At 38.5% G+C, this 17,337-nt stretch overlaps 2 protein-coding genes across 5 annotated transcripts; both read left to right on the top strand.

Annotated features, from left to right (window-relative positions):
• The first annotated feature begins 8,013 nt into the window (after positions 1-8,013).
• LOC137720280 (SWR1-complex protein 4) lies at positions 8,014-13,520 on the top strand. Of its 4 annotated transcripts, none has more exons than XM_068459329.2 (15): positions 8,014-8,430; positions 8,590-8,676; positions 8,858-8,923; positions 9,023-9,082; positions 9,228-9,284; positions 9,640-9,769; positions 9,980-10,050; positions 10,267-10,359; positions 10,489-10,536; positions 11,363-11,524; positions 11,743-11,853; positions 12,411-12,506; positions 12,703-12,771; positions 12,881-12,917; positions 13,032-13,520. In XM_068459329.2, the coding sequence occupies exons 1-15, from the start codon at positions 8,317-8,319 to the stop codon at positions 13,142-13,144; spliced, it is 1,314 nt and encodes a 437-aa protein (XP_068315430.1). In that variant the 5' UTR covers positions 8,014-8,316; the 3' UTR covers positions 13,145-13,520. The 4 variants fall into 4 exon arrangements, with proteins under 4 accessions (XP_068315430.1, XP_068315428.1, XP_068315429.2 ...); XM_068459327.2 differs by having other exon boundaries at positions 12,881-12,929; XM_068459328.2 differs by having other exon boundaries at positions 10,489-10,548.
• A 1,111-nt stretch (positions 13,521-14,631) lies between these two features.
• LOC137720266 (photosystem I reaction center subunit N, chloroplastic) lies at positions 14,632-15,820 on the top strand. The gene is made up of 3 exons (XM_068459314.2): positions 14,632-15,062; positions 15,282-15,407; positions 15,578-15,820. Exons 1-3 carry the CDS (start codon positions 14,769-14,771, stop codon positions 15,665-15,667), a joined length of 510 nt encoding a protein of 169 aa, XP_068315415.2. The 5' UTR covers positions 14,632-14,768; the 3' UTR covers positions 15,668-15,820.
• Positions 15,821-17,337: the final 1,517 nt, after the last annotated feature.

Below are 17,337 nucleotides of genomic sequence, written 5' to 3'. Positions count from 1 at the left end.
CAAAAACTGATCTAAGAATTTCAAATTTAGGATCATGTTTATATTTTTATGGAATCTGGCGATCTGCAAATGTTTTGAAGCTGAAAGACAATATGTATTTTATTTATTCTTATAACACTTTATCCGATAACCAACTTCAATAAACTCGTACAATAAAAGCTGGATCAATTCCAACACAAACAGACCACTTATCAAATATAATTCCCAAGCAAAAGTAAAAGCAGTGAAACCAAGAAAACTAACTTATTTTCTCTATTCCCATTCGAATGTAACTACTTACACATTTAAAGTTCATCAAACCAAAATTTAATAAAAATCCTTAAAATCAAGTCCTCAAATCTCCCAAACCAAATAAAGCATAAACATTATTTGAAAAAGGGCTAGCATTTGTTACACTAGTTTACATAATAAAGGCATGCATGGCTATACCCGCTCAACCATCATGCCATGGAGTGAGTAACTAGCTCACCTAACAAACAAGTCACCCATGCACAAATTCTTAATAAAAGGGAAGCCCTGCAAAGGGTTGACTGGTTGAGATTAATCTTAAGACTGGCATTAGATTGCTGGAGGGTGTAGAGGTGGGAGAATAGTTAATATAGAGATGAAAAAGAGCCAGCTTTCAAACTAGTTTGGATAGAGGTGGCTTAACTTAAGATGAGAAAGCAGAATCAAAGCTAAACTCAAACCTTTTCATTGCTACCTTAGGAAAGGCAGAAGTTAAACCAAAGAAACCAAACCATAAACATACCATTACTCTGGTCATCTACTCTATAGATTTACAACCAAAACATAAACATACCACTAATCAAATACAATTCCCAAGCACAAGTTAAACCAGAGAAACCAAGAAAACTAACTTATTTTCTCATAATCATCCTATTTTCCTAGAAAATTGAAAATTTCCATGGAAAAATCAAGAAAACGAAAAAGTAAAACCCAATAAAAAAAGAAAAATTAAAGATCTATAGAGATCAAGATCGAACTTGGAGATGCAACGGCTACGGGAAAAGATCGAGATCAAACCTGGAGATGCAGGGGCTACGGGAGAAGATCAAGATCGAACCTAGAGATGCAGCTGTTACGAGGGAGGATGAAGAGGAAGGCTACATGAAAAGGCAGGGGCATAGAATAAAAGATAGAATTTTAGGGTTTGTTGATGGTGTAACTATTGAAAAAGATAAGAGGCATTTTTGCCTTAAAATGTTATAATTTTGTGTTCCACGAATGTGGAACCAATCGTTCCAAAGGGTGAGGTGGAGCGAAAAATCAGCCAAAACTCATTCTATGGGACAACGCGTTCCACGATTTTTGGCGCACTAAACGTGGGACGGAATGCCTCGTCCCACTACAGTTCGTCTCATCCCACGTACCAAACGGTACCTTAGGGTTTGGGAGACTGGATCTTTTTGTGTTTAATAATGTTTAGGGTTTTTTCTTTTTTATTTTATTTTATTTTATTTTTTATTTATGAAAACGATAGTGTATTGCATTTCATAACAAAAAGAAAGAACAAAAGGAGGGCAAAAAGTCAGTCCAAGTACAGGGAAAGAACATCTTCCAGCAGTACATAGCTTTGGAATCCTCTGCAGCATAGCTTTGGAATCCTCTGCAACATAGCTTTGGAATCCTCAATAATATGTCCTATAGACGACATATTAGTGACAATATCGCTTAGCGTCGAAATGATTTGAAGAGAGTCGCTTCTGAAAGTAACATTAGGAAAACCCCTTGTCGACGCTAACACCAAGCCACCCTAAGAGCTAAAACCTCCGCATGAAAGGGAGAGGGGACAAAATCGAAATTCCTCCTAGCCCCTACGACAAAATTTCCATAGTAGTCCCACACAACAATTCCAATACCTCCCATCATGAGATCCTTAATCTAGGCACCGTTTGAATTAGTATGAACAAACTCATGCCACAAAGAAGTGACACGTGAAACAAGCATGTTTGGGACTTCAAACAAGTTATTCCACAACCTTGAATTTCTTGCTCCCCAAATTGCCCAATACAGCATCATAAAGATATCAAATTTGGAAGCAGGAAGTTGCTCAACCAAGACTAGTGCCCAATCTTTCATGGGAGTCCTTGTATCACATCTAGGAAGACGACCAAGGGGGGACGATAGCTATATGCAGTGCGCAAAGTGGCATGCCCGCAATAAGTGAGTGGCAAAATCCTCATTTGAGTCATAAAGGCAGCAAAATAAATCATTTGTAACCCGGCGCTTAGCAAGATTACTCTTCATTGGAATAAAATTGTTACATAGTTTCCACGTCCCCATCTTGGTCTTTGGTGGAACTTTCGCTTTCCATATTTAATTTGTTCCAAAGCAAGGCGCTTAGCAGACCCCTTCTTTTCTCCTTTTTTTTTTCCTTCTCTCATCCATCCCTCTCCCTTAACTAATATTAAATAATAACATAATAAAAAAAAAATATAATAATTATGAGAAATATATAAAATAATAAATAGTAATCTTTATAAAAAGTACTTTTTAGATTTGTAGTTCCGTAAAACCTCCGTCGTAGTTCTAATTTCAATTCTGCTTGTGTCTACACATTCGCACCGCCGAGTACTTCTGGAATATGATAAAGTAATAGTTCGTATATGTCATGAGCTAACGGTCAACGAAAGCCAATAATCTCGCCTTTAGGGCATTTTCGTCAATTAGCACTTTTAAAAATTAATGAAATCGTAAAAGTAGGGACAGGTTGTCACATGCATTCTCCTTCTTTGCAATGAGCACTGACAGGCCCTCTGTGCATATAAGAGGAACAAGTAGGGAGAAAATGGGTCACCCTGGCGGAGGCCTCTTATCGGATAAAGATACCCTTTAGCAGACCCATTAATCAGGAATGAATAGGATACGATGGAAACACAAGTCATCACCAAATTAATGCATCTCTGGGAAAAGCCTAGTTTCTAAATGACACAACAATAATAGTATCATTCATTTCTATCATATGTATGACATCCCACATCGCCCAGGGGAGTGATCCTTATATGTATATTCCCATCCTTACCTAGCACGAGGCCTTTTGGGAGCTCACTGGCTTCGGGTTCCGTAGGAACTCTGAAGTTAAGCGAGTAGCGCGCGAGAGCACTCCCAGGATGGGTGACTGATAGGAGCATATTCATGCGACTTAAATGGCTTGTTCTCGTGCATTTACGTTATGTTTCTTTAGTTATTTTAGTACTTTAAGCTATTTTCGTGTGTTTGTAGGCCGAAAGGGCTAAAGGAGCAAAAAGATGCATTTTGGAGACTTTTGGAGCACTTTTGGGCTAAGGATGGATAGCTTATGCTTGGAGCCAAAGTGTTGGACGAAATTGAAAACCTAATTGAAGACCAAAGTGTTGGAACCTTGTTCCCTTTAGTTTTAGGATATTTAAACCTTTCCTATATCCTTAGTCGTGCATAACATTCCAACATTCCGCTCCTTCATTCACCACTTATCATATCATACACTTATCTTATCATCACCACATATCATTCATTTATTACTTATCATATCATTCATTCATCTACATATCAATAACCACTTATCATTCATTTATTACTTATCATATCATTCATTCATCTACATATCAATAACCACTTATCTTATCACTCAACATATCATTCATTTATCACTCAACATATCATTCACTTATCACTTATCTTATCATTCACTTACCACTCAACATATCATACACTTATCATTTATCATACTCATAATTATCTACACATTACAACCTAAAACACATGCACATTCACCCACATGCACAAACACACATTATTGCCGTGCACATTCCATTGCACTCCTCCTTTCATTTTCAGCCACATTCCACATGCATTTGCACATGCATTCCCTCACCAAGAAATCATTCAACACATGCATTCACTCTTTAATCCACATGCATTCACACACACTTCACACAAACAACATTCACATGCAAACACAAGCTTTAACCAACAAACAAAACAGCCAACACATGCACCATTACACTATTGCCGTGAGTTTCATTCCATTTCCAACATCTTCACATGCATTTCCAGCTTTGCACATGCATTTCCCTTTCATTTCAACCCACATGCATCCTTTAATCATTCAAACATGCAGCCACATTCCCTCCTAGCTGCCATGTTCCCCCATTTCACCTATAAATAAGCATCCATTCTTCCACAATTCATTCACTCCCCATTCCATCTCTCCAGTTCTCACACCACAACTAACACAAACACTTCCCCTTAGAATCCAAAACCGTGAGTCCCCCTTCCACCACTCCTCATCCATTTCCATAATCCCCCAAACCTCACCTTAGACCTTGTGCTACGACAACGAGGAAGATAAGAGGGCCTAAACGTTCATACAATTCAAGTTTGAGTTGTTGGAATGTTTAGGTGTTTCTTTGATTTCAAAGTTTAAATTTAATTCTCTTTGTTTTGTACGTATGAGGAATGGAAGAGAAGAGTGCCTAAACGTTCATACAATTCAACTTTGAGTTGTTGGAACGTTTAGGCGTTTCTTTGATTTCAAAGATATGAGGAACTAAACCCCCTTTAGCTAGGGGGTGATTCGAAATTATGTTTATTACTTGCAATATGAATTGATTAACTTTCGTTGGAATTTCATAAGTTGTGGATTCAATTTGTTTAACCGTTTGATTGATAACTTATTTATGTATGTTTATTAAGAATGCGCGCTTAATTTTCATGCATGAATATGACGCTAGAATATAAGTGAGTTTCACCTAATCGTTATGAACTTATATTCACAAGTAGTGGAGGTTGCTTATAAACAATCGCGTTAAATGAATTCTTGGCACTAGTTTCATGCTCATCATAGTAACGAATGCCTCGTCAACACTTATAGTTTTCATAATGCTTAATGATCTTTGATTGTATCTTTATTGTGCTGTTCACGTAAAGGACTTTTGGAGAATGTTGTGAATTGCGTTGCGCTAACCCATCCAATTCATTAACTTAAGGAAAACTTGACGGTTAATTTAAGCGGACCTAATTAACCCGGAGTATTGAGTTTCATAATTTATCGAAAGACCAACTGAGAATCAATCTTGTATGCAAGTGTAACATGTGTGGAGAAGAACCCCTTGGCTATTCCATCATCCATATTTTCATCACATTCATATTTACGTTTTGCCTTTAATTACAATTTGTGCAATTTAGTTAATTTCGTCAAATCAAACCCCCCCTTTACTTTCTTGTTCTTTAGTGCTTAGAAATCAATTTAGTTTGTGTTTTTAAAGCATTTTGAGTCTTTTGGGTTGTCTTAGTGTTTTAACATTTAGTTTCACATTCCTTGAGTCTAGTTTAGTGTTTTATATTGTTTTTACGTTTTTAAGTCAGTTTCCAAGAGATTAACAATCCCTCCTAATCCCCGGTCCAGAACGATCCCTACTTACATACTTCACTACAATTGACAAAAAGAGGGTTTAATTTGTGTGCGTATAAATCACGCATCAGTGACCCATCGGGAAGTGATTCGCCCCGGGCCGGGATGTGACAATTTGGTATCAGAGCCTATCCCTGGCTAGAAATGTGCCGACCAGGACGTCGGGCCCCTAAGGGGGGTGGATTGTGACATCCCACATCGCCCAGGGGAATGATCCTTAAATGTATATTCTCATCTCTACCTAGCACGAGGCCTTTTGGGAGCTCACTGGCTTCGGGTTCCGTAGGAACTCTGAAGTTAAGCGAGAAGGGGCTAGAGCAATCCCATGATGGGTGACCCACTGGGAAGTTGCTCGTGAGTTCCCAAAAACAAAACCGTGAGGGAATGGTAAGCCCAAAGTGGACAATATCGTGCTACGGTGGTGGAGCGGGCCCGGGAAGTGATCCGCCCCGGGCCGGGATGTGACAATTGGTATCAGAGCCTATCCCTGGGCGGAAATGTGCCGACGATGACGTCGGGCCCCTAAGGGGGGTGGATTGTGACATCCCACATCGCCCAGAGGAATGATCCTTAAATGTATATTCTCATCTCTACCTAGCACGAGGCCTTTTGGGAGCTCACTGGCTTCGGGTTCCGTAGGAACTCCGAAGTTAAGCGAGAAGGGGGCTTGAGCAATCCCATGATGGGTGACCCACTGGGAAGTTGCTCGTGAGTTCCCAAAAACAAAACCATGAGGGAATGGTAAGCCCAAAGCGGACAATATCGTGCTATGGTAGTGGAGTCGGGCCCGGGAAGTGGTCCCCCCCGGGCTGGGATGTGACAATTTGGTATCAGAGCCTAACCCTGGCCGTGGTGTGCCGACGAGGACGTCGGGCCCCTAAGGGGGGTGGATTATGACACCCCACATCGCCCAAGGGAGTGATCCTTATATGTATATTCCCATCCTTACCTAGCACGAGGCCTTTTGGGAGCTCACTGGCTTTGGGTTCCGTAGGAACTCTGAAGTTAAGCGAGAAGGGGCTAGAGCAATCCCATGATGGGTGACCCACTGGGAAGTTGCTCGTGAGTTCCCAAAAACAAAACCGTGAGGGAATGGTAAGCCCAAAGCGGACAATATCGTGCTACGGTGGTGGAGCGGGCCCGGGAAGTGATCCGCCCCGGGCCGGGATGTGACAGTATGCCTTGCTTATGTCCAGTTTTAAGGACAAATCCATTCTTTCCTCTGTGAAGTCAGAATAAATAATGAGATATCTCAGTAGCTAGAATGGTGTTGTCTTAAATTAATCTTCCCGACACAAAGACACTCTGGTGATGTGATATCATATGGGGCAAGAAAGCTTTTAATTTGTTCGCCAAAGCCTTGGAGGCTATCTTAAACAGGACATTACAGAGGCTAATTAGCCTCAGATTGCTCATATGTTTTGGCTCATGGACCATAGGGATAAGGGCAACTTGAGTGAAATTAATTTGCTTTAGGAGTTTACCGGACTTGAGAAATGATATGATTGCACGAGTAACGTCTGAGCCTACAATTCCCTAATATTTTTGAAAGAAGAGGGGTGGCATGCCATTCGGACTTGGCGACTTTGACAGGTGCATTTGGAAGAAGGCCTCCTTGATTTCTTCATTAGTGAAATTTTGCTTTAGGTAGGCATTCATATCAGTAGTAACTCTCCTATCAATCGTAGCAATGACCTCCTGACCACCTTTCGAAGTTCTGGATTGGAACATATCACCAAAATAATTGAGCACAATCTCCTTAAGTTTATGATTGTCATCCTGCCACTTCCCATGGGTATTAGTCAACCCCTTGATCTTGTTCTTAGCTTTACGGTTACAAGCCCTTCGATGGAAGAATTTTGTGTTGAGATCACCCCCTTTCAACCATAACACCCTAGATCTCTGGCACCAAAATATCTCTTCTTGGCTAAACAATTCATCAAGTCTCTGAGAAAGAGAGGACCTCTCTGCAATCACATAATCAAAGAAGGGTAGAGTTAAGTGGAGCTCAATTTGGCACGCACCATATTCGTCTTGGATTGCGGAACATAGGACACGACTTGTTGCCATTTGAGAAAAGCACATTGTGTGGCTTTTATTTTGTGAACACTTGGTACATTGGGACTTCAGTAACTTTGATTACAGCCTTGCACTCCTCGAGGTGAGTCCAAAACTCTTCGAACCTGAAGGTGGGGTGGCATCTACTACTTCATTCGCTCTCTCATTTTGTGCACAGAAGAATCGGCAAATGATCAGATTTACTTTGATCAAGATGGTTCACTAGAGAAAGGGGAAACAATGACTTCCAATTTGGGGATGCCAGACAGCGATCAAGCCTCTCCTTGACCCCATCGTGACGGGTGGTGATTCTAGTGAACCACGTGAACGGGTTGCCATTAAAACAGAGGTCCGACAATGTACAATCATTAATCAGTTCCCTGAAATTCAAAATTTGTCGGATGGGTCTGACTGCTCCCTAAGGGAAGGTGTGAGCTAAGCCTTACAATGAGCAAAAATAATATGGTTCAAATTCGTTTTAGCAAGAATCAAGTGAAGAGAAATATCACAACGTAGTACCAAGCGGCTACAAATGCATAATTTTGGTCCTTCTATGTTTTGAGTCGATCAATATTTCATCCTCCTTGTTTTGCTTTCCCGGGTGACCAAGAGCTACCCACAATCCCAGCACCCGAAAAAAAAGAGAATATACGTCTTGGGGTCTTCCAACGTTTCCACTGGAAACTTTCCAGTCCTATATATCCACACCAACCTACTAGTACAGTAATAGTAATACTACTCCTCCATTGCACCCAGTGCTTCTTCCTTCCTTGTCGCCTAGCCTTCGCAACCGAGAGAGTCGCACGTCGCGTTGTCTCGTCGTATATCCCAAGCAAACGCCCAAATTGTTGGGGGAAATTGCAATGGATGCCAAGGACATCTTGGGCTTGTCCAAAACCTCGCATCCCGCATCCCAGGAGAAGAAATCTCGAACAGTTAAGGAGTCTCAGCGAAAACCAGATGGCATTTCGCGCGAGGTATGCTTTGATTGTGTGTGTTTAGGGTTTTTCGACTTTTGCTTAAATTTCACAAATTTCGCCTAAATTTATCAAATTTTGGGGATGATGCATGCTGTGTTTCCCAAATTTTGGTTGAATAATCTCGAACGACTGAGAAATTGAATTGATAATGCGCAGGTGTATGCGCTTATCGGGGGTGTTCCACCTCTCATGCCGGCAGTGGAGCCATTACAGCTGAAAAAACGGCCTCCGACTGACGAAAAGGTTAATTTTGTTCATCATATGTTTATTTACTCACATTTGTAGTATTACCTGAAGCCTTGTTACTGTGTTTGGTTTGAGTTGCTTGAGAATGTAGCCGGTTAGCGATTTTATGCGGTGTTAGTTTTTTCGGGTATTTGACCTTTGATAATCAGTTATGCTAAATCTGGCATTATGCTTTCAGATCACTTGGCAGTGGCTTCCTTTTACAAGTTCTGCTCGGAAAGATAATTTACAGCTCTTTCACTGGGTAGGTTTTGTACCTTATGTAGCGTGCCTCCAAGCTCTGCGTTTTTTTTTTTTCCTTCTAGTTGGGCTGTGCATGTCTTTAGTCGCATGTATGTTGCAGGTTAGAGTTGTAAATGGTGTCCCACCTATGGGTGACTACTCCTTTGCCAAGTATAACAAGGTACATTTATCCTTAACTGTGTTGGGAAAGGATTGTCCCTCTTCGTATGGTCATAGACTTTTACTTTGTTTCGCATGCAAGTGAATGCGTATGATATATATATATATATATATATATTATTTTTATTTTTTCAAACTCTGTGCAGTCTGTGGACGTTGTCAAATACACAGACGAGGAGTATGAGAAGCATTTGACTGATGATGTAGGTATCAAATCAAGATTTTATTTGTATGATGTCATTTAATTTAGGGTATTTGGATTTTAGGGCCTGAATAAGTGCTGTATTAGATGGTAAGATTATTGCTTTTTTGAATCTAATTTAGGTTAAGATTTTAAAATGCAGATCCTCATCATATGAAATGGTTTTAAGTGGATTTTAAAATCCAGCTCTGCATCATATGAAATGGTTTTAAGTGTTCTTATTATTGGCAAATATTGCCATCTGAAATTCCGGCCCCACCCATAATTAAGCTTTGAAAGTAGGAATTTAATTGTGAGAATGCTTTTCAGTGTTCTTCCTTTCCTCATTCTCTGTTACTAAATTTTGTCTTCATTAGATGTGGACAAAGGAAGAGACGGATCAATTGTTTGAATTGTGTCAACAGTTTGATCTACGCTTCATTGTGATAGCAGACAGGTTCCCGTCTTCTCGTACTGTGGAAGAACTGAAGGAACGCTATTACAAAGGTATTTTTTTTTTTTTTTTTGGTAAATCTATTACAAAGGTATCGTTTCTCTGTTTTCTTCGTGAATTTTTTTTGCTCATTGTTTGGTTCACTTTCATGATGTTCATGTTATGCTTTGATTTCTATGCTTGAATCTTTAAATGATTCACTGTTGTGAAAGATCATTGGACATGGTTCTTGTTGATGCTGATTACACCACTTTTTATTGTAGTATCTCGATCTATATTAATTGCTAGAGCTGCGGCATCGCCTGGAGATGTTTCAGAGCATCCTATTGTTAAGGTTTGTAGCTTTGTCAACTGATATTTTAGGCGAATATTAATTCTTTTTTGTTGGCAGAGACGATCTCCGCGGGAGCAAGTTAATTAAGCTGTGTATGTCTTGCTCTCTGTAGACCCTGCATTGGGGTGGACATGTTGAACAGGCTGCCCTTTTATTAGTTTCTTTACTTAAACATATTTATTCTGCTTTGGTTTCTCTTGTTTTGTCTCGGTTTAGGAACCTTACAAATTTACACAAGAGAGAGATCGCAAGCGAGCATTGTCCATGGTTCTCTCTCAAACAAAGCACCAAGAGAGAAAAGACTCGGAGGTATAAATTTCATCCATCAATTTAGTGATTAATTCTTACATGTGGCCCTACGACATTAATTGGGAATTTGATTTTTCAAATGGATACATTCCTTTCTTTACTTGTCTGATCCATTGTAAATTTTCTTAGGTTCTGGCTGAAGCCAAAAGAATAGCTGAGTCACGCATGGCTGCAAGGGTAAGTTTACCGGTACATATACTGCTGTGCTTTATTTGTATTTACAGGTGAGTTCACAACAATTTACGAAACTGTAGTTTCTTGATGCTTCTACTCTGTGGGTAGAATGAAGTGCCATGCTTCTTGAAAGTAGAATGCTTCATATTGCACAATAACTATTCTTTTTCTTTTGGTTTTGGATTTTCCTCTCTTCTTTTTGAAGTTTGCGCTTACAAATTTCAAATTTTTAAACTTTCATGTTAGTTCTAGCTGAATTTGTACAAATTTGTAAACTTAAACTTTACTTCTATAAGTAATAAATTGTGGCTGGGGTATGTTTGCTAACTGTGTTAAGTGTATAGAGATTTTGATGCTTTGTTACAGATAGATACATGTTTTTTTTGAACAAACGATATTATCTACACTAAGGAGGAGGGGGTGGGCTAAGCCTCACAATGGGCTAGCAATAATGTAGTTTAAATTCGCCTTTGGCGAGAATCGAACCTAAGACCTATCACTTACAAGTGAAGAGGAATACCACTAGACCGTAGTATCAGGATATATGTACCTTTACATCAGGTCTGCATTCGTCTTGTCTTGGTAAACCACTAACCCATGTTTCCTGAATTAGGAGGTTTTTCAGTATCCGTTAATAACCCTTATTTCTATTAAATAGAATTTTTAGAAGTATATATTAGTGACTCGAGACTTGTGGAAGGGTTATAGCCTATAGATATCAGATTATGCCAATATATTGGTGGTTCAGTTTTCAAAATCAGAATGAATAGTTATGTGCATGCACCTGGCTGTTGTGCATATTTATATACTTGGTTTTTCTGTATTTCAGAATGCTAAAGAGTCAGAGTTGCCTATAACATTTAATGTGGAGAGGGCTATCGTTCCTGGTGAGACTCTGTCACCTTCATCCAACTCTGAGTTCCCCTCTGCAATGGTTGCACCTTCAACTTCAATGGCAGAGAATACCTCTACTCTAGCTTCTCTCCGAATGGTATGTTTAACTGGTTTGCTAGATTTTGTTCTATATCCTCTTTCATTTCCCTTGAAAGTTACTGCATGACTTCATTTTTGGTTCTTTTTGCATCCATTTTTTCTTCAAGGAAAATCTTGTACTGCTTCTTAAGCCACTCCATATTGTCTAAATTTCTTTGAAATATGTGAGATATCCATTCTTGAGTCTATTGACGGACTGATTGAGGAAATTTCCAGCTTCGGGTGTATCTTAGGACATATGCGCTTGACCAAATGATCCAAGCTGCAAGCTCATCTGCTGGACTTCGGACTATCAAGCGGGTCGAGCAAAGTTTGCAAGAACTTGGGGTCTGTACTACTTCGTGAACTATTGATTAATTATAGATGCTTATTTCGTTGTCACACTTGGTAGTATTTTTTTATCTTGAGCGGCAAATTTTCAGATCCATACATGTTACCATGTTTGTTATCTTGTTTCATAAATTCGCCTTTGCTTTGCTTTGAGTCTCCCTTACCTTATCAGCATAGAGGCTAAATCACTTGATAATTCAGTTTCAGTGCAATGTCTGTTCTATCACGAATATGGATGAATTTCTAGACAATTACTTGTTGTAACAACTTATAGAATTTCCATTGAAGAGAGATGCTTTGCGGTTTTTGGTGGTCCTGCTTTGTGTATTCTTGAATTCTATTTGAAAGTTTAGATATCATTCTTTGCTCACTTCTAGTTATCTTGTTTTAATATTAAGCTCAGTTAGATCGTTTGGTTCTTGATAATAATGGATATTGCCATGCAAAATTGCATATTATGTATTTATATTCAGAGCAACAAATCCTATTAATATCTTTATTCTTCATTTATTAGTTTCTAAAAGAGTTTAAAGTTGTGCTTTTTTTCTTTACAGGTTAATTTAAAGCCGAGAGTTCCAACTAAATCCGTTTGTGCACAGCATCTTGAATTAAGAAAAGAAATACTGACGCTACTGAATCTTCAGAAACAGGTGTCACTTAGCTAAGCTTTTTCTTTTATAACTACTGTAAATATTTTGTAATTTAGAGAGCATAGTATATTCCTTAAAACATGTATCGGTGATATCTGCATATCTCCAAGTGTTTGCATGGGGTATGTGTTGTAATTTTGATTTCCTTAACCAAACTGCTTTCATGGCCTGCTATGTACTGCCTTTTGGTTATCAGTTACAATATAAGGAGGCAGAAGGCTCATCTTATCGTGATAGTCCATACGAAACACCAGGCACACCCAAGGTTCGTTGTCCTTGCTTGTAGTAGGCTTCTCACTTCTCAGGTGATAAGCTAGCTTGTGATTCAAACAATGAGATTTTTCTGACAGTGCGTCTTCTTATGTGGTGACCAGGATCGCACTTTTGTCCCTGAATCAACAAGTTTTGGAGGTGATGTATTAGGTGATAATAGGAAATCTTGTCTAGTCCGGCATTGCTTTCTGTGTTTTTTTTTTCTTTTTTTCCCTAGTACTACTGACCTCATTAATATCCATTGGATGTCAGGGGAAAGAGTTGGTAAACGAGACCAAAAACGAAAGGCCCCTGGTAGGGCAGAAGCTCCATCATCGCCTGCGCAGCCTAAAAGGCCTAGAAAGTTAAGGGCATCAGATATGTAGCTCCAGAACTGAGTAAGCAAATTAGCTCTGAGTTGACGTGGCATGCGGAATGCATAGTTTAATTGGTGCAGGTCATCCGGTATATTACGTTGCCATTATATTGAAGTTTCAAATGTAAGAATAATCAAAGTAGGAGAAGACGATGTAGTTTCTATCCTTCATGTAGTTGGTGGTTAACAGTGATGGGCGATGCACGTCCACCGAATCCTTTCTGATGTAGTATAAATAGTCACAATCAGGCGTTATAACATTAGGTTTAAACTATGTGAAAAGCTGTTTAATGTTGTATTTATGTAAATACATCATGTAAGAATGGCGTTCGATGGCCCTCGCTAAATTTTCTTTGAATTTCAGTAGTAGATTGCTAGTTAGCTCATTGAGGATGATTGTGTATTATCGAGAGATAGATATGGTATCGTCACATCGAGTTCTGATACTTGGCTAGCAAGCAAATATGAAGACCAAGGGAATTGGCAACAGAGAGAGGGTCTCACGCTCAATGCATTTATCAACCTTCTTGTCCCGTGCATAGCATAACTAACCACTAACCTGACGCAAGCTACATCTCTGATTTAGGTTACGTGAAAAGATTGTACCCCACCGGAGTTTACATTCAAAGGACAACAAACTACTTTCAACCGTGGTGCTTCGCTACATGGGTCATTCATTTGCATCCCAAATCGTTCATAATCGTTTGACCAGGAGTTCAGGCTGCCACATCTATAACAAAGTATACGCTTGGTTGTGTGGCCGCCACACTAGATTCTTGAAGAACATAGTTAGGTCTTAGATTTAAGGTTTGCACGCCACGTAAGATTTGTGTGACCCTGAATGTCTGATGACAATCAATAAAATCCCTCAAACTAAAACAACTAATAAAAATACAGAAAATTACCTTACGAATCTTAAACTTAAATTCAAATGTTTAACATAGATACTCTCCAACAAAAACTTCCTACAGACAGACTTCCATTTCTAGGACATAGGGAGTTGTACATTAGAGTTGTAGCGAATTTCTTTATGACAAGTAATTATCTAGCATTCCAAATTTGTGGATATGGTAGTCGGTTTTGTCTCCGTCATGAAAAACTTGTCTAGTTACTTTCTTGGTCATTGCATCGTTAGGATGAGAAACATTGACACCAAGAACAAGATGTGATTTTCTAATTTATACTCTACTTTTAAGTGAGGTTTTAGATTTCGAATTTCGTGAATACCAAATTTATTACGAAATTATTATGTCAGATACATTGTGATTCAACGCAAATCACCCACCCACAGTATAGATACATTATTATATTGACACAAAAAAAAGAAAGAAAAAGATTTTATAATTAAAATGGGTCCAAAACACAAAGGCACCACACAAACCAAGTCCAATTATGTCCCAAATTGGTAGCAGAAGCAAGAAAGCGCAAAGCTTGCCAATAGGATCCGAGCAAGGCAATCTCACCTTATCCACCACGCTCCCACCACAATCACTCCTTATCCACATACATTACAAATATACATATAACCCCAAAATTATTAGTGATACAACCCTAGCTAGCCTACCTACTTCTCTCCATATATCCCGATACATTCTTCTCCTAAAAAAATATAGAGGAAATTACTAGAGGAATAAATGGCAGCGATGAACTCTAGTGTGCTGGCATGCAACTATGCCGCCTCCGGCACCAGAATGTCTGAACTTGTCAATGCAAAGACGACTTGCATGCCTTCAGTTGTATCAGCTGCTCAGACCAAAGTTGTAGCACTCAGGGCCCAACAGCCTAGCACACAAAATAATCAAGGAGCTGATGGAAGAAGGGCTGTGCTGCTTTCCCTGGCGGCCATTGCTTTCACCGCTGTTTCTTCCAACTCCGCTGCCAATGCCGGTGTCATTGATGATTACCTCGAAAAAAGCAAAGCCAACAAGGTAGCTATAGCTAGCTGCATCCTCTGTGCATAACATACATACCTAGATACATGTGTATGTCTATATTGAATGATGTTCTAAAAGAAAGAGGGTTGAGATCATTAAAATACAGTACAGAGTGAGTCCCACGAAAATGTGTGTCAATTAATTGTGTAAAAAAATAGTGTCATGGATCCGTATAATGTATACTAATTATATTGTTGTATCTCATATAAATAGGAACTGAATGACAAGAAGAGGCTGGCAACGAGCGGTGCAAACTTTGCAAGAGCATTCACTGTTCAATTTGGAACATGTAAGTTCCCGGAGAACTTCACTGGCTGCCAAGATCTTGCCAAGCAAAAGGTACCTGCAGGCTCTATTAATCCACTTAATTATGGTTTTAATTACAATTATTTTTATTTTAACATTTGAATTGAATTTATATTTAATTTATTTGCTTGCTTAAATTTATTTTTTGATTATATTTAATTTATTTGCTTAATTAAATTTGGTTAATGGATGAATGGATGCAGAAAGTACCATTTCTCTCTGACGATCTTAGTTTGGAGTGCGAAGGCAAGGACAAGTACAAGTGTGGTTCCAACGTTTTCTGGAAATGGTGATCATCCAAACAAAAGGGACAACCAACCATCCATCCAAATCCATTCATGTCTCTCAACTTTAAACCGTGTAATGTATGCAGCAAATATGAAGTATTGTATGTATGTAGCTTAATTTCTTGTTTATTGAAAAGCTTCGACAGTCGTTCATCTTCATGTCCTGCAGTTAATCAGTCATTTCTTCGGCTTCTTATGTATATAGTTCTGTATTTTTGTTTGAACTCTTGGCATCTTGAAAGATAGAAGAACTGGATATAGAAAAACTTCACTCACTCAGATATCTTGTAAATTCTTTAACATAAATCAATCATAAATGAAATGAATATGAAGTTCCACAAAAACATTGTTACATTACCCTTGTATCAATTCTATACAAGTTCACTTCACAAAAACCTTATGATTATCTTCACCCTTTCCATTATTAAGTTACCTATACTAACATTTGCTACTTAACCCCAATCCGCACCCCAGCAGGGCTGATAATAAGGTTTTGAGGACCGGGCGATGCCAAAAAATATGCCCTTACTTCATATAAGGAAATTATTTGTTTTCATACCTAAGACTTCGATAAATTTATACTTAGAAAAGCACTTCAAACTCAATAATTTAGAGATATGGAAAATCTAATTTATTTTATATCGAGAGAAGAGAACCAAAAAACCTCAGCTGCAGAATCCTAAATATGCAAATCCTCAATGGTAATATTTGAAATCCCACCAGACATTTCACTACCTATTCCCACTCCAGAGCAAGTCGGAGTGGTGCCATGAACTCTTCTAACTATGATGTTCGAACTCGGACGAGCCATTTTGATTCCATAATGATCCCAGCAACTTTTCACTGCTGCAAGATCGTCGCCACTCTCTGTGTAACAGTCTTCAATGCACACACTAGTACTCGAATCTGAAACACAAGATACAAATTAAATTTTATAAACGAAGATGTTTCTTTAAGTTAATTTCTTTGTGTAGTTTTCGTTTTCTTATTGCCTATTACAAGGTGGCAAAGCCAGCTTCTTTGATTAGTTTATATATTAAAGCACGTTCTGTTAAATCGGTTGAACATATCAGACATGATTCTTTAACAACATACACGAGGTAAATGCACAAAAAAGATACATAATTTTCTCAATGTTAACTTGTTTAGTTAATTTAAATAAAGCCGATTTTATGTTGAATTGACAGAATAGGAGCATTAAGGGGTGCTAAAATTGTCATTTGCTCGGCTTCTTATGTATTTAGTTCTGTATTTTTTGGTTGAACACTTGGTATCTTGAAAGATAGAAAATTTTGGAAACCTAATAGTAATGGCAACAACCAAATTGAACTAAACTAATTCATTAAGTTGACCCACCACCTGTTTAAGCTTAATACTACCTCATTCTAAGCTTTTATGATCCATCAAAATTATATAATCCATCGACTTTTAAAGTAAAGACAATCAGTCTAACGAATATGAAATTTGGTATGACAATTCAGTCTCACAGATGAGGGATACATACATATATATATATATACACATACATATATATATATATATATATATACCTACACATACATACATATATATATATATATATATATATATATATATAACCAGGAAACGGACATTGCACTGCAGTGTCCAAATCCAAAGTGTAAAAAGAAATGTGTATGAGGCATGTGAGGGATGGA

Source organism: Pyrus communis, chromosome 1 (assembly GCF_041283825.1).
Source record: "Pyrus communis isolate YQ-2024b chromosome 1, ASM4128382v1, whole genome shotgun sequence".
NCBI classification, from domain to species: domain Eukaryota; kingdom Viridiplantae; phylum Streptophyta; class Magnoliopsida; order Rosales; family Rosaceae; genus Pyrus; species Pyrus communis.
This window is presented reverse-complemented; position numbering and strand designations above follow the sequence as displayed.